The sequence below is a fragment of the Mesocricetus auratus genome, unplaced genomic scaffold (genome assembly GCF_017639785.1).
Source record: "Mesocricetus auratus isolate SY011 unplaced genomic scaffold, BCM_Maur_2.0 Super-Scaffold_100676, whole genome shotgun sequence".
Taxonomy (NCBI): domain Eukaryota; kingdom Metazoa; phylum Chordata; class Mammalia; order Rodentia; family Cricetidae; genus Mesocricetus; species Mesocricetus auratus.
Window position 1 is genome coordinate 113,650,958 of NW_024429266.1, and position 21,458 is coordinate 113,672,415.

Below are 21,458 nucleotides of genomic sequence, written 5' to 3' on the forward strand. Positions count from 1 at the left end.
ATGTTGTAGACCAGGCACGGTGGCGCACGCCTTTAGTCCCAGCACTCGGAAGATGGGCAGATTTCTGGGTCTGAGCCTAGTCTTGTCTACAGAGCAAGGTCCAGGTCATCCTGGGATACACAGAGAAATTCTGTCCAGAAAGAAAGAGTGAAAGAAAGGGAGGGAGGAAAGGAGGGAGGGAGGGGAAAAAGGAAGGAAGGAAAAAAGATAGAAAGAGAGAGAGAGAGAGAGAAGGAAAGAAAGTTTTGTTGAGCTGGGCAGGGAGTGGTGTATATTTATTGCATTATTCCTTAATCTGCATTATTCCATACTTTCCACAATTATTTTTTCATTTTAAAAAACAAACCTTCCAGATGTGATGATGCACATCTGTAGTTTGATCACTTGGGAGTCGGAGGACTGAGCTACAAAGTAAAATCCTATCCCACATGCACGCACGCACACACACACACACACTGAACCTACTTTACCACCCAACCATGCATCTAAAAATGGCTGTTAACACTAAGAAGTGAGCATAAGGTGTCTCTGTTGGCTGTGCTCACCACAGACCTTAGAGTGCCCTCACTTTGATCATCCTCATTGTTCCCATGCTGCCCCAAAGGAGAAAAAAAGAAAAAGAGAATGAGCAGCAGAGGAGTACACATAACGAATGCATGACTACCAAACGCTCTCCATAGAGAAATGAACCCAGGAGGAAAGGGGCGTGTCCAACTTTGCTACACATGTGCTTCTTTAAAAGGCAAGACACTGAAAAACGTCCTAAGTCAAATAAGTGTCAACACTGAGGCAGTACTCGTGAGACTCCTTTGCCTCCTCCAGGAAGGTCAAAGAACCAGAGCAGGGTGTCATTGTTTCTAGTGTGTGCAAAATAAGTAGCTGGGCTGACTCCATATCATCTTAAAGCATTCTTAGTAACTGTGAAGATTCATGTCTACGCCATCTCCTTCATGATATATCAACTTATATAATTAATGTAAAGTTCTTCCTCAGGCACCAATTTTCTAATTGCCATGTATACACAGACAACTATAGTCAACTTTATCAAAATTTGCCTAAAAGCAAGGTAAATAATAAAAATTGGATGTGCCTTTATGATCACAATCAACTCATACCTCAAGTAGCCAAAGAAACAAAAAACAAACACCCCCCCCCAAATCATCCATGTAGTTATAGCTAGAAGCAAGGCCCAGCTTCAAAGGGAAAGATCTACCGTGTGTCCCCTCACATCTAGACACTTCAGAGGTAGTTCCTGAAGACCATGAGGCCTGGAGAGAGTGAGGCCAGGGGCTGGCACAACTTACTAAGTCCATCCAAGTTATTTATCAGGAATGAGGTTCTCCAGATTCTGGGAGATTTGAGATAGTAATGTGTTTGCTGGCAAAGGTGGGCTGAAGTAAGACTGTTAGGCTTAAGACTGTGACAAGTGAGCCGGGCAGTGGTGGTGCACGCCTTTAATCCCAGCACTCGGGAGGCAGAGGCAGGCGGATCTCTGTGAGTTCAAGGCCGGGCTGGACCGACAGCCACCAAAACAATACAGAGAAACCCTGTCTCGTAAAACCAAAAAAAAAAAAAAAAAAAAAAAAAAAGACTGTGACAAGTGGCAGCAGGATGACAGAAGACAATACAACACCTTTTTCGAGAATTTTTACAAAATAATATTGAATACAAACACTAAAATGCAAATCTGTGTTGTGAGAATTCTCAATACACTTGTTAGTCTCCGTGTAAATAAATAGAAGGCATATATTCTTAGGATAGTTCCCATTGAGAATGTTTAATCTAAACCCGTGGCTCATTAAAAGCAATCTGCTCTGGTACCTATAAGCATAATTCCCCAAATTCTAAATGAATCTTCTGCATATGTGGGTATAGTTTCAAAGAGAGAATGGAGTTTGAGATATGGATACATTCTGCAGGCAATACAACTTGGCTTTTTTTCTTTCTTATGGTGCTGCCTAGGTCAATCCGTGGACCTTAAGCAAGCCCAGCAAGTGAACTGCAACACCAAACTACACACCAGATCTAATACTTTGGATTTTCAGAGCCCAAACTTGTTTACAGATGATATCTTATCTAAATGACTGAAATAAAAATGCCTGGCTGAGAATATGCCCTTGAGAACATACAGTACGGAGGTATCACTCATTACTGTGCCCAAGGCCATGGCTGCATCCACAGCACCTGTCAATCTTGATGATGTTCCAGGAGTCCAAAGATGGGCAGACCACACAGATAAGAATTTACGACTCCAGTATGAAGTCGCAGGAATGCTACCTTGATCGGGATCCATCCTAAGCCTAGGCAATCACCTCCCCACACTTCAGCTCTCAGCGAAATGTAACATAAGGCACCTCCTGGGGCCAGGTACTGCACCAGTTCTTTCTTTCCTGATTTTCAGTGTTGGGGATGGAACCCAGGGCCCACACATGCCAATCATGCATTCCAGCACTGGCTGCATCCCGACATGTATTCTTTAACATTCTTTAACGCCCTGAAGCAGCCCTTCTACCATCACCCCTGCAGCCCATGGGTAAACTGTCTTCCCAGGTGATCTCAACCCACCAGGCATGTCCAGGTAGAGCAGGCCTGACGCTTCCCAAATACTGGGGAAGGACAGGGCCCAGCCCACGCTTCACCCAGGAACACCCTCAGTGGTACCTTAAATCACATCCAAATCACTTTACCTCCACCAATTCAAGCAAGGTTTAGAGGAAAGAACAGGAGGCTTGGAACCGAGAAATCCGGGGCTGAATCCCAGCTGCAGCACACAGACCAAGCTCTGTGACTGAGAACAAACAATTCCCCTTTTCCTAAGCCTCGCTTCCCTCACATGTAAAAGCGGAGACAATAAATAGTCAGCTCCCAGCCCTTAGTAGGTGCCCTGAAGATGACCCTCCCCTTCTCCCTTTCTCTTTCCTCTTAAATTTTTTTCTCCTACAGCTGCTCACAGGATTCCCTCCCCCCAACTCCCATGCTTCCTGTAGGCAGTAGCTTTTACACCTGCATCATGAAGACTCTCTTTAAAATCCTCTATCTGGAGATGTGATTGCAGAGCATCACCCAACTCTGGTTCCTGAAATAGAAATGACAAAACTTCAAATTGAAGCTAAAAGGGGACAGCTAAAGAGTGGGGGAGCAAAGGCCCTGGACTTCCCCAGCCTTCCTGTCCTCCATAACATAATCACCAGATTTAGCAAAGAAAATGAACATTGCCCTGTTATATTTTGATTTTACATTAACAATATTCCCGAGAAGTCCAGTGTAAGAGAGAGGGAAGGTGTCTTAGTTGAAAAGAGCAACAGAGGAAGGACACTAGGGATTAGCCACAGAGTGACTGTGTCTTCCGCTCAGTACTGCCAAAGAGACCCACAAGTCCTTTGGCTGAGAACGAGGTCCTGGGGGAGTCCCAGGAAAAGCCAGGAGGGATCAAATACCTGATGGTGTGCTTTCATGCCCGTTAAACAGGGCAGTTACAGGTGTCTAGCTTTGAAGTCTAACGTTGACCAGCCTGTACTAACTCTGCCCACCAAATGCTGGACATGTGTGTTTCATGTTTCACTTTTTATTTGTTAATTTAAAACACACATTCTTAGAATTCTAAGAATAAGGACTTGCTATCTTTTGGTTGTTGTTTTGGCATTGCCAGGGCTAGAACCCGGGGTCTTGCATGTGCTAGTCAAGTGCTCTACCACTGACCTAAGGACGTCAGAAAAGATAAGCGCCCACACCTAAGTTTAAATGGCTTTTCCACTGATGCATGTGTGTTTGCATCTGAATTTCCTGTCCTAAGTGGGAAAGGGTGCTAAAAATTGCACGTATGACTCAGTGTGCAATGAAATACCGTCTCAGTTGGATCACTTCTCAGTGGGCCCTCTGGTTTGTGCCCATCCATTCTCTTCCCAGTCCAGTTGCCAAGAGGATCCACCTAAAGAGTAAGTCAACACATCGCTTCCCTGCTCAGAATCTGGGGGGGGGGGGGTCCCATCTTACTAAGAGTGAGAGGCAAAGTCTTTCCAGTGGCCTCTAGGTCTGGAGGAGCCTGGATCTCCCGGGCCTCCCCTGGGTCACCCTGGGGCAGCTATCCTGGTCACAGCACACAGCATCCTTGCAAAGGGCTTGTTTTCCCCTTCTTCTTTGTTCTCAGACCAATTTCTCCAGTCTTCTGTCCCCCTTTGCTACATTTCCCCCCCATGCCTCCAAGCTCATCAATCTACCGCATGTTTAATTTAACTCCACATTTGGAATATCTCCCACTAGAATTTGGGCAGACGTCACAGCATTTTGTTTGCTGCGGCATTGTCAGTACAGAAAATACATCGCATTCAGTCAATGGAATTACTTGTTGAATGCTGAATTGACACAAGACAGAATGTCAATAATGATGAATTATCCTGGGATAAAAATGAATAAACACAGGATTTCCTTCAAGATGTGGAGGTGGTAAACCAGCTCTTCCCCACGAAACCCTGCATTTTCTTCCTCATGAGAAAAATGCAAAGACTTGGGAGTTTCCTGCTTCTGATATTAATACTCAAAAATATGGTGTTGTCGTCAGCTCTCGCCCAGAGTGTGTGAGGCCAGCACCGACGTCAAACCAACAAAACCAATCCAGATTCATTGAATGGGTGTGGCAGATAGACCTGTAACTCCAGAACTCAGAAGGCTGAAGAAAGACAGCCTGGGCTACACAGAGAAACTGTCTAACGTACACACAAATGAAAAAAAACCCATAAACAAACCAGCTGACAAGATGATCAGTGGGTAAAGTCACTGATCTGACCACCAAGACTACTCAGGTAGAGAACCTTTCCAGCAAGTTGTCCTCTGACCCCCACGTATTTGACACAGAACATTCCCCACCTCACACACGCAAAATAAATTTTAAAAAATCTTAAAGCAGAACTCCATTTTTCTACTGGTGGCTTTGTTTGTTTGTTTGTTCTAATAATACGCAGTGCTTCCCAGGTCCCTACTCAGATAAAAGCAGTCAGTAAGTTCTAAAATAAAGAATGCGATCCAACAAAATTGCAGGACTGCTTCAATCTATGCTGTCCAATCAAATGACCGGCAGCCATAAGTTCCATAAAGGCGCAAAGCACGGAACAAAATTCCGCTTACCTCCCGACTGAGTCCTGAATGAGCTGCTGCAGGTCCACCTCCTGCTTCCGCAGGGTTCCAAACGAGGAGCGCCCCTCCACCAGGCCTTTGCCGCCTACGTTCAGCTTGACCTTCCCCACAACCGTCCGGATGCTCCCACTCATGTGGTTCTCGAACTTGCTTTCATATTTCACGAAGTCTGACTCCACAACCACTGGAAAGAACAGAGCAGAGGAATCTGAAAGCAGCTAAGGCGTGGGCTGCCCGCTTCCCAGCCGCTGTGCTGTGTGGGCATTTAGTAAAATGCAGTCGGCACACCTACACGCGGACTGAGAGCAGCCGTGGACCGGCCAGAGTTTAGATTGCTTAGCACCTCTTTAGCCGCTGTGATGGTTTATACTGATTCTCAACTTGAAGGTATCTAGAATTACCCAGGAGACAAAGCTTTGGGCATGCCTAGGATGGGCTTTCTAGATTGGGTTAACTGAGGTAGGAAAGACCCATTCTAAATACGGGAGGAACCATTCCATGGGCTGCCGTCCCAGATCACACGCACAGGACATAGCTGACTGCTGACCTAACTTGACCCTCTCCCTCTTTCAGGTCTGTCTCGCCATGATGGACTGCACCCTCAAAGTGTGAGCCCAAATAAACGCTCTCTTATGTTGTTTTGGTCAGGAACTTTTGTCCCTGCAAGGACCAAAAGTAACTAAGACGGCCACCAGCTGGGGTAAAGACTGAACGGGGTTAAAAATGAAGAATGACAAGTGACACCTGTGCCCATGCTACTGTTGCAAACGCCAGGGGAGCAACTTAGCATGGCAGATCCTCCTGGACATCATTACCTCCCACCACCATCGTGAACAGCCCCGGTCCTCCTCACCATCTCCCAGCAAATGTAATGTTTATGTTACATCTGAGCTCTAGTCAGTCGTTCAGTTCCTTACCGCGTTAGTCACCAGGCATGCCCATCCCCCTCCCCTCCCCCCAAAGCACACAAAACCGAAGACTAGCTTTCTTTCTGCCCTGGCTTTCCAGGCTCTAAGGAGCAAAGCAGTACCAGCTGGTATTCCACTGTCAATCAAGTCCGCTGGGAATTACCTTGTTCCTCTCCACAGTCAGATGTCCTCCCACGGAGCTATCCCCCTGGCTCTCCATCGGCCCACATGCAAGTGAGGGCTGTCAGGGCACCTTCAGGGTCCACCCTCTGCTCAGAACCCTCATGGGAACTGCCAGCCTTGGGTTTTGTTTTTTGTTTTATTCTCTCTCCCCCTTTCCCTTTTCTTTCTTGGGTGCTCAGTATTGAATTCTGGGTTTCCTATATAGGATTCATGTATTTTACTATAAATATATGCCCCCCAGGCCACTGCCCCCATTTTAATCTGTCATGATACAACCTTAATATATTACAGCCTTAATCACCACCATTTGGTCAGGATACAAAAGAGCCCAATGTGAGCATCACACTCTGCCTCTTCATGTCCTTCACCCAAGCATCTCCTGGCCTCTGGGCTGATCTTCAGAAGGGATTCCAAACCACCTGGAGGCTGACAGACTTCTTTCTACTGACCCACTACCACAAGCAGGGAATGCGGGACAGGACTAGAGGCCAGGTATAACCCACAAAGGCCCCTGTCTAGTGACCTACTTTGTCAGCTAATCCAATCTCTGATAGGTTCACTGCCCTCAGAATAACACCATAGCTGGAATCCAGGCATTCAAAACATCAGACTAGGGGGTACATGTTTAGATTCAAAATGTAACATTCCCAGAACTGATCACACAGCAGATAGGGAGAAGTCAAGAATGTGTACATAAAAATGCCACCCTGGACACACCCGCAAAAAAGATGTCACTTAATACACAGTTCTTTATCAAGTTGTAACCTGAAAGAAGGGAGCATTGGGCTATCAGTGAGCCACCAACAATCCAGTCACCACCTTCCCCTTCCCTATCCTAAGCAACACTCATGCCAGGGCTGAAGCAAGCGAGAAAAAGCAACAGTGATGAAGCCTCCCGAGCCTGCGCTTTCTAGCCATGACTCCAACAGGACTCAGGACCCAGCCTGAGCTCTGACCTCAAAGGATGGTCACATTCAGGGATCCCTTATCTGTGGTGACAAGTGACATCACCAGTCTAGCTGAAGTCTGCATAATCTTTCAAGATACCACCAACTCATCATTTCAACATCACAGAGAAAAATCCCAGTACTCAGCAGCCCTTGGTGTGGTTCATGATGTTTTCTCTCTTGTTCCAAGTTACACTTAGCTATTTTACTACTCAAAAGAGGTTCCACCCTCAGGTACACAGACCTGGGGGTAGAGAGGGAGGGATGGTTGATACAGTCAACCTAACAGGCTCTAGAATCACCTAGAAGGCAAGCTTCCAAGCATGCATGGGGAAGGTGGTCTAAATTAGGTCATCTGAGATGGAAAGACTCATCCTAAATGTGGCAGCACCATTCTGAGGGGTGGGGTCCTGACCAGAATAAAAATGCTAGAATCCTTCTCTCTGGCTGTGGTGCAGTGTGACCAGCAATGTGTGTCAGGTCCCTGCTGCCATGACTTCCTTCCCCAAAACTGTGTGTTAAAATATTCTGTTTCTTTCTTAAGTTGCCTCCTATCTCATATTTTGTCACAGAAATGAGAACAGCAGCTAATGTGTGTGTGTGTGGGGGGGGGTATGATGTGAAATTCAGATCAATCTATCCTCCCATTCCATGGCAGCCCCAGCGACTGGCTGAGGGCAGCATTGGCAGGAAGGCTCTTCTTGAAGCAAGAGTGGAGACTGCAGACCTGAGTGAGTGACTCAGGCTCCCCTTCCTTTTGGTAGACATGCAGTCACAGATGTCAAAACTTTACTGTGAAGGAGAAATTAGACATGGTTCCATCCAATAATTAAGCACTGTCAATCTGTCACACATCACCATGTTCCAGGAAGTAAGATAGCAAGGAGTAGCAAGTTTCAGAAAGCTTTCAACCTCCGGTCCAGGAAGACTGAGGAAGTATGCTAATGCAACTGTTTCAAAAACAAGCTAAAAAAATCACAAACAAAAATGTTCCCTGCAGCCTTATTTATTAAGCCCAAAATTTGGAATAGTTAATCAAATTAGGGTACATATACACAAAGGAATATTCTGCATTTGTTGAAGTAGAATTAAAAGCACCTAAACCTACAGAGGAAACTTACATAATATTAAATAAAATACATGAGGAGTATATCAAAATTGTATACAACATTTTTCTACTTCTGTTTGTAAAATATATTTAGGAGTGAGGGCTTGCTGCACAGCAAGGACCTTAGTTCAGATCTCCAGTATATCATAGAAAAGCCCAGGCTGCACTAGCATGGCCCACATCCATGACACCCTGCTCAAAACAATAAGGTAGAGAGTTACAGAAGACACCTGCTGTTGACTGGCTGTCACATGGGCGGGCTCACTCACACACACACACACACACACACACACACACACACACCACAATTTTTTTCTATTAGATGAGGTTTTAAAAAAAGACCACAATCTAAGAATTAATGGATATTGACATATGATGTTATATTATGAAGTTTTTTTTCTTTCATCTCTTTGTGTACTTTATAAACATTGCCATGTGTTGCTTAGCAACAGGGTCAAGTTGTCAGAGAAGCATCTGTAGATGACTTCATCATTGTTGAGACATCGTAGAGTACTCTTATCAAGATAGTGCAGACATCATTAGCAGACGAAACCTTAAGAAATCCCAGCATAAACACAGCCTGTCATTGACCAAAAGGTTACGTGGCACAGACTAGACGAGAGTACCACAGGCTATCCACTGTGTTCTTTGTCTGCTGACAGCTGTCCAACCCATCGTCAGTCCCCTTATTTCTCTATTGCATATCATACAAACTGATTAGAAGCCCAGGTGGGGCTGAAGAGATGGCTCTGTCAGTAAAAGCACTCACCACACAAACATGAGAACCAGAGATCAAATGCCTGGAACCTGTAAATTTAGATATAGTATTCCTGCAGTGAGATGGGGACCAGACAAAGAATCCCCAGAAGCTCTTGGGTCACACAGCATCAGACTAGTATACAAGATGGCAGAATGGCTGGAGACCTGGTCTCAAACAAGGGGAGTAAGGACTGACACCCAAGATTGTCCTCTAACCTCCACTGGTCACACTAGCTCTGAATCTGTCTGTCTGTCTGTCTGTCTCTCTCTGTCTCTCTGTCTCTGTCTCTGTCTCTGTCTCTGTCTCTGTCTCTCTCTCTCTCTCTCTCTCTCTCTCTCTCGCACGCGCGTGCGCGTGCACACACACACACACACACAGGAAGGGGTGTAAGCAGACATGCAGAAAGTAAAAAAGCACCAGCCCAGGGTCCCCTCGCACTAGGGCCGGTGGAAAGTAAACCACAGAATCACAATTTTTGGCAGGGAATTTTACCAGCTGCCACAATAAATGCCAAGCCAATTTCTTTAACAAGCCCTCTACAGACCAGCATGGGAGATGGTCCTGCTCCTCTCAGAAGTCGTTATGTAAGAAACAGAACTTCCTGCCACTCTGATCAGTCTATAGCATTTTTAGTCTCGATACTAAACCAAAGTTTGTATAGGGGAGACATCCCACCTATGCCAAACGGCTCTGACATTCATGATGGGCACAACGAACTTCTATACCCAAACTGACTATCACCTTTACAACACTGTGGTATAACATTTCATTTCAGGAGTGCATAGTTGGGCTCATTAAGAAAGGATATCCTTGCCAGGTAGTAGTGGTACACACCTTTAATCAAAGCACGTGGGAGGCGGAGGCAGAGGCAGGCAGATCTCTCATGAGTTTGAGGCCAGTCTGGTCTACACAGCGAGTTCTAGGACAGGTCCAAAGCTACACAGAGAAACCCTGTCTCAGAAAAGAGAGGGGGGGGGAAGGGAGGGAGAGAAGGAGGGAGGAAGGAAGGAAGAAAGAAATGAAGGAAGGATAACCTTTTATCCTTTTATACCACAAAGCCAATGAAAAGGAAGAATTCAGTGTAAGGCACCACCTCCATCCCAGATGCCTAGAAGAGCCACTCTCTGTTTGGGACTAGTCACTGTATCTTCACAAGGAAACATACCTGGACTGAGCCATTGTCCTTCTGTGAGAACATCTCCCAGGGTGACAGACAAAAACTGGTACTTGGGTCTCTGCCAGCACCAGTACCGCTTCTTCTTGGTCATCAGACTCAGGAGCTGCAGCTTATCGGAGTCATTCAAATTTGAGACTGAGATCAGGTCCCCTCCAGCATCAACCTCTTTAAGGAAATTCCGAGTCGCCTTGGCAAACATTTTGTCAGGTTCAGATTACCTGAAATATAAGGTTAGCGTAGAGTTACTTTGTGTTTTTTTCCTAGAATTGGCATATTTCTCTATAGTAACTATAGCTAATATGAAAGAATGTGTCCTCTCTGTGAGTTCAGTTGATGACAAGGAAATCAAGTTGAAAAAAGGGAAAAGCTCAAATAGAAATGCTGGGAAAGAATGTTCAGGATAGGCTAGGTTATACTTCTGAAACAAACAACCCTGAAATCCCAGTGCCTTCCAGCCCTGGTTCTCAACCTATAGGTCACAATCCCTTTGGGGTCAAATGACTCTTTCACAGGAGCTACCTCAGGCCATCAGCAAACACAGGTGTCTATGTTGCAATTCATAATAGTAGCAATGAGAATGATGTTATGGTTGTAGGTCACCATAACATGAGGAGCTGTATTAAAGGGTTGCTGCAATAGGAAGGTTGAGGACCACCAACTTACAGCTATAAAAGTTTATTTGAGCTGGGCTTGATGGTACACATCTGTAATCCCATGGAGCAGAAATAAGAGCATTAACACACACTTTAGGGCAGCCTGGTCTGTATTCTGGGTTCCAGGCCTGGACTCTATTCCAGATAGAAATTATTTGCTGCTTATACTGCATGTCAATAAAAATGGAACAGGTAAGGTCTGGGTTTTTTGTTGTTGTTGTTGTTTCTATTTGTTTGTTTGTTTTTGAGACAGGGCCTCATTCTTTAGCTGGCCTGGACCTCATTGTGTAGCTCAGGCTGGTCTCTAACTCAGAACAAGCTTTTCTGCCTCAGCATCCCAAACACTGGTGTTGAAGGAGCAGGCCACCTGGCTGAGAGTTTTGTTTGCTTTGGACATTCAGAGGATCAAAGGGAAAACCACCATCTTGAACATTATCAATCATTGTACAACATAAAAGAGAGTTCTAGAAGTCTCACATTAGCAATTAAACATCCTGGCAAAAAGGCACTGACGGCTCACTTCCTAAGAAGTTGTCAAAACACAGTTTTAACCAACCTTGAGAGTCAAGAATATAACCCTACCACCAAGAAGGCAGAGACCTTGGGATATTTGTTGACATAATGACTTCCAAACATTCAATCAACAGCATATTGGAGACACTAAAAAATAATTGCATTGTGTGGAACATGTGCAGACTTACCCCTCCAAACAATGCTGTAATAAGCAAAAGACCAATTGTATAAACAATGTACAGGTGATTTAAACATGACAGATGCTTTGTGCAGGATGTAAGCAAACTACACCATTTTGTAGGAGGAGGGTTACCTAAGGAAGGTGGTCCTGCACTGCCAAGTCCGGCATGGCTTGGCCCTGGAAACCTGCCTCAGTCATTGAGGAAATGGACAGACACACAGACACAAGTACAGAAAATCTGGGATCACATGGGCTGTGCTTGCTCTGGTGGTGCAGCACCCGCTACAACAGCAACTTAGAAACTCAGAACGTTTATTTTATACAACTGAAATCCGAATTGAGGGGGCTGATTCATTTGCAGGTGAATAAGAGACCACAGCTGAACAAGAAGATGGGCTTAGCCAGTCTTGGGCAGGAGGGCTCCGTAGGGAAGCAGTCTCAGGCTGTAGTCATCTGGGAGGAGGAAGCTATAGCTGATAGCTTTTGCACTTGGCAGAAGAGGGCTTTGCTGTTTCCCTCTGAGCCTCAGAGACTTTCCCTTGCCATAGGTCTCAGACATCAGGGACCTTGACATGGCCGCACCAAGTCAACAGTGCACATTCCCTCAGAGCTTCAGTTGCTCCTTATACATTCGCCCAGGACTTCCTCCATGCCCTTCACTACCTAGGGACCACTGCCGTTCTGTGAAAAGTCAAAGACAGATCTTTCTCCACATTGTGTGATCTGCTCAGAAATGAATACTAGCTAGCTATAAATTTTTACCCCAGAAATGAAAGTATAATCACACTTCAGCTGCAGGGGAGAAGGAAACTGGGAAGATACAAAAGGAAAGTAGTGTGTTCAGTGGGAGTGTAGGCTAGTGAGTGGGTCAGCTTTCTGGACAAATAACCCTATTCCTTCTTTACACCAACACAACAGAAAGATTAGTAATAAATCAGAATTTCTTTGAAGAAAATAAATTCAGAGAAATATTTTTGCAATCATAGGGTAAAAGGACATTTATACAGACAAATTGCAATGTGAGTGAATATTTGCAATATTTATGACGAGAGTTGTTATTTAAAAGCAACTCTTAGTGGCCAGCAAGATGGGTCAGGGGTTAGGATCACCCATTTGTTTCTAGCGCCCACTCGGAGGCTTACACTTGTTGGGAAACTCCCGTTCTAGGGGGTCTCATGCCCCCTTCTGGCTTCCTCACGCACTGCGTATACCTGGCCCACGGACATACTATACAAACACCCATATATAAAATAAAAATAAATAGTAAAAACAAAGTTTTACAAATCAAATACTTGAGTAGAACAACCAAAAATCTTATGTTACAGCACATGACTTGAGCGTAGTCATATACATACAATTTATGCACAGACTTCAAGTCACATATTTAATTTTATACAAAACAAGTTGAAATAACACTTTTATTTGCGTGGCAAATTTATTTTTGTTTCTTTGTTTTCTATTGAGGCTTTTTAAAAGTTGGGTATGTAACAGCTTAGGCTAACCTCAAATTTATAATCCTCCTGCCTCATCCTGCCTGGTTTTTTGATGACCATTGTGTGCCATCATGCCCAGCTAAAATATTTTAAGACTGACTACAAACAAATTAAGATGCCCAATAGGCTAAAGTTAGTGTTTGTCTGTATTCCTGCCCTGGAACTTGGCCAATCACTTGGGCACACAGTCCTCTTGGAAGTTAACAGGGTGGGTGTGGTCTTGGACTTTACCCTGTTTGATTCACTTTATTCAGTGCTCATCTTCTCTGGGTTTCAGAAACACTGGCCTTCCCTACTTCTCCAAAGCAACTTTTCCTGGTTCCGATGAAGCAGTAGCTGCTTCAGCCTTTTCTTATACATTCAGAGCGAAAATAAATATTTGAAGAGAAGCGAGGTTCCTGTCTGAACAACAGGCTGTAAACACCATGACTAGGGATCTTGCCTTCAATGGAACACTCATTTATTCATTTGCCAAGCTTTTAACTGAGTCAGTCATTAAGAATTACTGCATACACACTAGGTTCTGGGTTGAAGTACGCAAAACAAAACAAAACAAAACAAAACAAAAACCTCTAGGTTTATGCTGAGTTTGTTGACTCATGCCTGTAACCCAAGCACGTATGTAAGCCAGGAAGATAATTGTGAGTTCTAGAAAAGTAAACTGGACACACACACACACACACACACACACACACTTGAGGCAGCTATTGGCAGGTTATGGTGGAAAATGAACAACAAAAAACCTTGTCTGTTTGAGTGGACACAGGCCTCAGTATGCTAGTGATGTCAGTGGCATCTAGACTGCACTTCATAGCCAAGGAGAATCAGCGAGAATTAGTCAGTCTGTTGTGACAGAGGCACATTCACAGAAGGGGAAATGGCAAGGCGTAAGGGAGACCAGGAAGGCAAGGCAGGCTATCAGCAAGCTTCTATGCTGCTGCTCTGCCACCACCTTACTGACAGACTTAGAACGCTTAGTGAGCTTTGGGATTGATGAGCATTTGCAAGGCAGGGTTCCAGAACAGAGAAATGATGGGAACAGGCTGGGAAGGGCTCTGGGCCAGGGCCTGAAGATCGGAGTGCCCCTGTGGGAGTGTCAGATGAGCAAGACCTATGGGAGGGTGTGACCAGAGAGCAAAGGTGATGAGTGCAGTCACCCAGATCTTCTAAAAAACAAAGTGAGGTGGGAGGGTAAAGGTACTTGCTGCCAAGTCTGACGACCAGAGTTCAATCCCAAGGCCCACAGAGAGGAAGGGGGGAACTGACACCTCTGCAGTTGCTCACACATACACAAATACATAAGTGTAAGCAGAGAGTGGGCGGGACAGAAACAGGGTAGAACCAGAAGCAACCTATGATGCTCCAAAATGCCAGTATCCTCCATGGGAAAGATGCAGATTTGGCCCATTCACTAGAACTCTGGTTGGGTGGCCAGTGATGATGCAAGACAGGAGAGCCTAGGATGCTCTCCAGACCGTCCAGGCAGGTGGTGGGCAACGAGACAGCTCAGCCAGTTACCCAGAGATGGGCTCAGGAAACTGAGGGCAGCAATTGCCGTGACTGTCTGAGGGACAAGGTGCAGGATTTGCTGTGTCAAAAAACAAAGGCCTTTGAGCAAAACTGGGCATATGAAAACTCATCCGGATAGTAGGACAGGTTGTTGAAGTTCGCCCTTGATGATGGGATCATTATTTTCATAGCCTCTAGATCCTTTTCTGAAACAAACTGAATGGGAGTTCGCAAACCCATCTTCGCATCAAAAGGGTTTCTATGGAGGCAATGTCAGACTTGCTGTTAAAAACAACAATTGAACCCAGCTGTTGTGAAGGCACAGCTGTGGCAACAGCAGCAACTCCCCTGGAGGGATCAGCAGGTGAACAAAGGGCACTTTACACTCATTTTCAGTGGGGCTTTTCTTGTTTCAGCTAACCTGGAACCTGGCCGATTGCCTTCTTGACAGAGTAAGTTGCTTAGGGAGGCACTGGGAGCCTGCTGCTCTCAGAGCTTCTGTTAATTTACATGGCACCAAAATCTATGAACTCCCATTTCCTCCCATGCGTTCATCCTATCTGCCCTTTACGTCCCTTTTACTATCATTATCTTTGTGTTTCCTTATGTAAATATAAATCTCAAAGACTGCACATCCCTCTACACTTGCTTTTCTTATATAGTGATATAACCTATAGATTACACCACACCAGCACCTTCTTATTTACAGTTACATATTACTCCTTCACTGAATGTATTACTACTTAGTGGCCCTGTCATATATAATTCATCAGTTGTATTTTTTCCAATTTCTGCTATTTTAACAATGCTGCCATCCAGATGTGGTGACTCAATCCTGTAATCCCAGTACTACGAAGGCTAAAGTGGGAGGGTTGTCGTGAGTGTGAGGTTAGCTTGGGCTAATAGTGAGCTCTGGGCCAGTCTAGACTATAGAGAAACCATATCAAATGCAAACAACCAAACAAGACACCATTAAGTATTCCTTCATGAATAGATGACTGGATCTGGAGTCTACAGCCCTAGAAAAGAGATTGCTGGTCAACAGGAGGGTACATTTGTGACTCGGGAGCTTCTTTCCTTCTGTTGTCCAAGTAACAATGTATCTGCTATTACAGGCATCTGTTAAAATGCTACAGTATCTATATTAGCAATGATAGGCCTCAAACTTTTGAATCTTTGCCAAGGTCATATGTGAGAAATTGAATCTCAGCATAGATTTAGGCTGCATTTTCTCGATACAAATAAAAGCAAACATCTGTTACTTTGTTACAAGCCTTTAAAAAATTATTTCATTTGAGGCCTCAGAAATCTCTGGGGCCTTGGGTAGTAGATCAGTGTTTACCATGATGTATGAATGATCTTTGGGAGCCCATTCCAAATAGAGGGATGCTCTCTCAGCCTGGACACATGGGGAAGGGCCTAGGTCCTGCCCTAGATGAAATGACAGACTTTGGAGATCCCCCCCAATGAGGGCCTCACCCTCCCTGGGGAATGATGTGGAGATTGGGTAGGGGGTTGGGAGGGCTGGTGGAGGGACAAGGGAGGAGGGGTGGGAGAGGGAGCTGGGATTGACATGTGAAGCATTCATGTTTCTAATTTAAATAAAAACATATATTGAGGAAAAAAAGAATTTGGAATATAGCAAAAAAAAATCTCTCTTTTATAAAAGGCTGTTGGCTTTTCTATTGTTTTTGTTAGTTTATGTGTATGGGTGTTTTTTCTGCGTGTCTATGCACCATGCTTGTGCCCAGGAAAGGCTAGGAGACGGCATTGGGTCACCGAGAACTGTAGTTACCGAAGGTTTTGAGCAGCTTTGTGGGTACTGGGAATTGAACCCAAGCCCTTTGGAAGAACAGCCAATGCGCTCATCTGCTGAGCCATCTCTCCAGCTGCTGTTGCTTTCTTTTTGTCTAGGGTTATTCGTTTACTTTTGTTGTTGTTCTTAAATATTATTTGATTTTTAGATGATATGTATGTGGACATGCTTGTTTGTATGCCATGTGCGTACAGAAGTCCTTGGAGGTCATGACAGACCTTCAGCTCCCCAGGAGCTGGAGCCTCGGGCAGCTGTGAGTCGGCCTCAGAACCAAACCCAGGTCTTACAGAAGGGCACCAGGCACTCTTAACCACTGAGCCATCTTTCCAGCCTGCTTGCTTTGTGAAAGAGGATCTCATACTAAAGCCCAAGTTAGTTTGGAACATGCCTCGAACTCAGAGCAATCCTCTTGCCTCCGCCCCTCCAGTGCTGACACCACAGGCACGAGCTACTACACCCAGTTGTGGGAGTTTTGCTTTTGTACTTAATGGTTTTGAGACAGGGTCTCAATATGCTCTGACTGGTCCCAAATTCACCACCTTATGTCTCAGTCTCCAAAATAAAGGGATTACAGGTGTATGTCACCATGCCTAGCCTGGACACTTTTGCTATAAACAGAGGGATCAGCCAAAATACAGGCTAGAAATTTAACACAATCAAGTGTTTATGTCGAACCACTAGGAAGTACCACATTGCCACCATCATCTCAATCAGGTAGCTGACTACTCAACAAAGATCTAACTTGCCCAGGTTCATAAGCATAGGAGCTAGAATAGTGGTTCTCTACCTGTGGGTCTCCACATTGTGAGCTGCATACCAGGTAGTTACCATTCGTAACAGTAGCAAAATTAGAGTGATGAAGCAGTGACAAAAGTAATTCTACAGTTGGGGGTCACCACAGCAGGAAGAACTGTTTTAAAGGGTCCCAGCATTAGGAAGAGTTTATCCTGAAATTCACACAAAAAAGGTTCTATTATTTTGACTAATTTGGCTGGATTTAAGTATGCTTTTATTAAAATTTTAAATACTGACCAAGATGGAACTTGGTCAGGATAATCACCTGCAACTTATTAGGTAAGTGGCCCCCAAGACACATGTCAACAGAGCTTACATGGTCAAAACCCATAGGCCACTGTACTTTCCCATGAGTCTTTTTAGTTATTTTCCAAGAACTACAACTCCCAGAATCCCAGGAAGTTATCCGTCTTTGGGCAGGTGGGGCTTACAGGTTAACTTTGGGTCTGACCGGAGGTTGAGAACCACTGATCTAAGATACAAGGACCCCCTCCCCTACACACACACACAGTTCCATGTATTGCCCAATACACAGAAACACGGTTAAGCCTCAACTAACCAAAAGTCAGACTTTAAATTCAGTTTTCCACAATGCTCCAGCTTGGAAGTCATGACCGTAGACTCAGGCCACTGAGCTTCACAGTTGTGACAGTTTAAGAGTAATAGTGTCAAACTTTTATTCACCTGCCTGGCTGGCTGACTTCCCAGTCAAAGCAGATTAGAGCATAGGAACGCTGTGTGGAGTGGGTAACGGCAGGGGAGGACTCCTCAGAAAAGAAGAAAGCAAACAACACTGAGTTTGCAAAGAATATGGCCACCCAGGCCATTGGCTCCTGGGACCAAGGACTCTTGAAAGGGACAGCTAACGTGCCAGTTGCATGAGGGACCACCATCACCACCACGCTGGTGGCTCTGACTCATCTCGGGGCGCACTTGACCTTGTATTTTGAGGGACCTGTTTCTTCTCACTTCCCACTTCTCCCGTCTGGTTTTTGTTTGTTTTTGAGAGAGACAGAGTTTGAGTCTGGCCTTGAACTCCATAGCCTCCTGTCTCTGTTTCCCAAAGGTGGGAATAGGTTTCTTCTTCTGGCCTTTCCACAACAGGCCCAGGGTTCTTGGGAAGAGGCCACAACATCGAATACACCAAATAAAGAGCAGGGTCAACACATGTTGGGATCCTGCTCTGTGTCAGGTGCTGAGCCGGATGCTATCGTGTGTCTCCTCATTTACTCTCCATAACAACTCCCTGAAGCAAACGTTTTACACATCTTGCACTTGTGGAAACTGAATGTTAGGTCATTTTCCCAAGATCTTGACAAACAGAGGCATGTGAAACCAGCCGGGTACTACATCCTGGTGCTGCTGAGAGCTGGATTTGTGTCCCCTGCTGAATGTGAATAGGGTCACAGGGCATCCACAGGAGCTGAGGCCACTGTGATCACAAATCATGGCAAAAAAACATGACCCCTCTGGCACCGTGTCCCACTACAGACTGAGCACAACTGCTCTCTCCAAACCATACAACGGCCAATACCAACTTCCTCCCGGCCCTACCTGTGATCCATGCTGCTGCTTGACCAACCCCAGCTGCCGCCTACCTCTGACAGGCTTTGCACTTGGCAATGGTTTGTGAAGAGATGCAGTGAGAACTGTCTCCCCACTTACAGTCACCCTATAATCCTAAGTGAAGGCTTCCCTCTGAAGTCGCTGACAAGCCTCCTTTCCCCCTTGCTGCAAGGAGCAATAAAGCCCACAGGTCCAAATCCCAGGGGCTTTGACTAGGGGACCTTGAATGTCTCCCAAGAGAATTAGTATTGAGCCAAAAAGATCCCCTTGAGTCCAGAGCAGGAGCTTGTGTGCGTTCCACCATGCTGACTGTGGGTCGACGTCTTCTTCAGTTTAGCTGCATGTGATTCATTTGGTAAAGACAGTGTGTCGGCAAAGGACAACTTCAGTTCCGGTGGAGACAAAGCCATTGCCTTGAAAATGTATCTTTTCACCAAGAACGGGTGAAATAAAGAAACAAATGACCGTCAGAGGATGGACACGAGCCTGAAAAGGCAGACCCATGGCGGCTGCAAAGGCTGCTGGATGGAGTAGGGGTAGGGGAGAATGAAAGACTGTTAGGGACAGGAGGAGCCGGGTGCGGTGTGTAAGCCTGGAATCTGGGGACTCTTGGAACTAGAAAGGCTGAGACAGGAGAATTACAAATGCAAGTGCGGCCTGGCCTTCATGGGCATGGACTTTAAAAAATGTTTTAATTAGTCTTCAAAGGTAAAAGCAGGTGTGGTGGTGGCCACACACCGGTAATCCCACCCCTCCGCGCAGGAAGAGGCAGCCGAATCAGAGTATTCAAGGGCACACCAGGCTGCCAGGACTCTTTTCACAAAAGTAAACAAGAAGATTCACACACATAAAGAGAGGATCTCTAGAGCAAGCGTCCAGAAAGTTCAAAAAGAACGAGAATGTCCCGTGGTCGATGCAGAGCCTCCTCTCTGAGCAGGCCAGCCTGGAGTCCAGGAACCTGGGCAGGCAGTCTGGGTCATTTTGTCTCTCAGATCTAATCAGGAGTCCGGGCCCAGCTTCTCCCCGAAGCTTTTCTTTGTAAGAAGCACTTGTGGATGGTGGGTGTTGAAGAGATTCATTTCATTGTACATCTAGGTGCTGTTCCTCTAACCTCTCAGCATTTTCCCCTCAGTTCCCAACTCTGGAGGGTGACAGCCCTGGCCCAGCTGTCCCAGCACACCCTTTCCCACTTCTTTCCTTGTCCCGTTCACACTCCCTGGCTGACGGCTTTTTGTTCAGGCTCCAGCAAAACACTGGAGCAGTTTCAGATCTTTCCCTGAGTGGTGCAGAGGGGAAGGACGCCCACCCCCCCACCCCACCCCCGCCGCCAAACCCTGTTCTGTTGAGGTAGAAGGGCCTCGGTGCCAAGGTTAGATGCAGTTACCCCAGGACAGGACAGACCCAAGCCTGCCTCTGCCTGCCTCTGGCCTTTCCTCCCGGACACACGCATGCCTGGGATCCTTGCAGATACCGGAGACACGGCAGAAGACAAAGGAAGGATACATGGGATATGGTGGGGACAAGATGAGGTGGGGGTGCCAGAGAGCACCAGCTGCACTGGCCGTATTCCGGGACTACCGGAGTGGCCACGAGCATGCTGGGAGGAGGCCAGGATGAGACGGAGACCAGGGCGGAATCCGACTATGGGCAGAACAGAGCAGCTGTCCCTGCTGGAGAGTGGGAGAGAAAAGGGAGGCCTCGGGAGGGAGCAAGGGGTTCCCGGGGAAAAGGGGGCGCTGACAGTTTGCCCCAGGCCTGGTATCACCGAGGGCGGAGGGGAGAGGAGCACAAGCCGAGCCCGCAGCTCGCACCCGCCGCCACTTACCCGCGCGCGCTGCAGCTCGGTCCTGCACGTGCTCGGTTCCTGCAGGCACGTTCCCGGGACACACAGGGAGAGGAGTCGGGCGGGTCTGGACCTTTGTTCAGTCCTGACCCACGGGCGCTGGAGGCGGGGCTGGACCCGGGACTCAGGGACCCTGGCTGCAGAGGCAAAGGAGCTCCAGGCGGCAGGAGAGGCTGCTGCTGACAGGACACTGCCTCTTTTCCTTCCGGGGACACCAGGGAGGTTGCCAACCGCCTAGGTCAGGGCTTTGGCTGAAGCATCTGCTCCAGAGGAGGGAGGTGGGGATGAGCATGTGGCCTACTGTCCACAGGTTCCCCCCCCTTCACACACCCCGTGGCTTGAGACTGCTTCTGGTTCCTCCTGGAGCCTCTCATGCCACCAGTAGGGTGTGAGCTGGCAGGGGTTGGCTTTGCCGTTCTTCCTGGGAACTCCCTCTTTGGCCTTGGGAACCCTCGCACTTGCTTGAAGCTTGGAGCTTGATGTTATGAGTACCTACATCCGAGTTAGGGTAAGCTCCCTGGAGAACCACGCCACTGTCACCCGCAGGTGCTTGGTAAATCACGAGAGGGGACTGAGGCAGAGCGTTGTACCCTGAGTCAATCTTTATAAGATGTTCTTTCCTGTGCGATAAACAGCGGAAAAGAAAACCCTCCCCCTGGCCCCAAATCCCTGGATTTACACTCAGAAAGTAGAGCATTTTGGGGCTGCCCCAGTGGGGAGGAGGCCAGCAGGTGGTTACAGAGGTGGCCTCTCCATTGGTCACCTCTCCTCAAAGCCTGCCCTAACTATTCACACTACTAGAGACCACAAGGACTCTCTGGTTCCTTACACACTTTTTTCTTTTCCTTTCTTTTCTTTTCTTTTTCTTTTTTTTTT

General features: G+C 46.4%; 1 protein-coding gene across 1 annotated transcript in view; it reads right to left on the bottom strand.

The window, feature by feature from the left end:
- Gsdme (gasdermin E) overlaps nucleotides 1-20,913 on the bottom strand; it is a 55,135-nt gene extending 34,222 nt beyond the window's left edge. Inside the window, exons 1-3 of the mRNA XM_005087183.4 lie at nucleotides 20,565-20,913; nucleotides 10,202-10,431; nucleotides 5,122-5,314 (exon numbers count right to left, since the gene is read on the bottom strand). Coding sequence (XP_005087240.1) covers nucleotides 5,122-5,314; nucleotides 10,202-10,412 — 404 coding nt within the window. The 5' untranslated portion in view covers nucleotides 10,413-10,431; nucleotides 20,565-20,913. The remainder of the gene's footprint in view (nucleotides 1-5,121; nucleotides 5,315-10,201; nucleotides 10,432-20,564) is intronic.
- Between the last annotated feature and the right edge of the window lie 545 nt (nucleotides 20,914-21,458).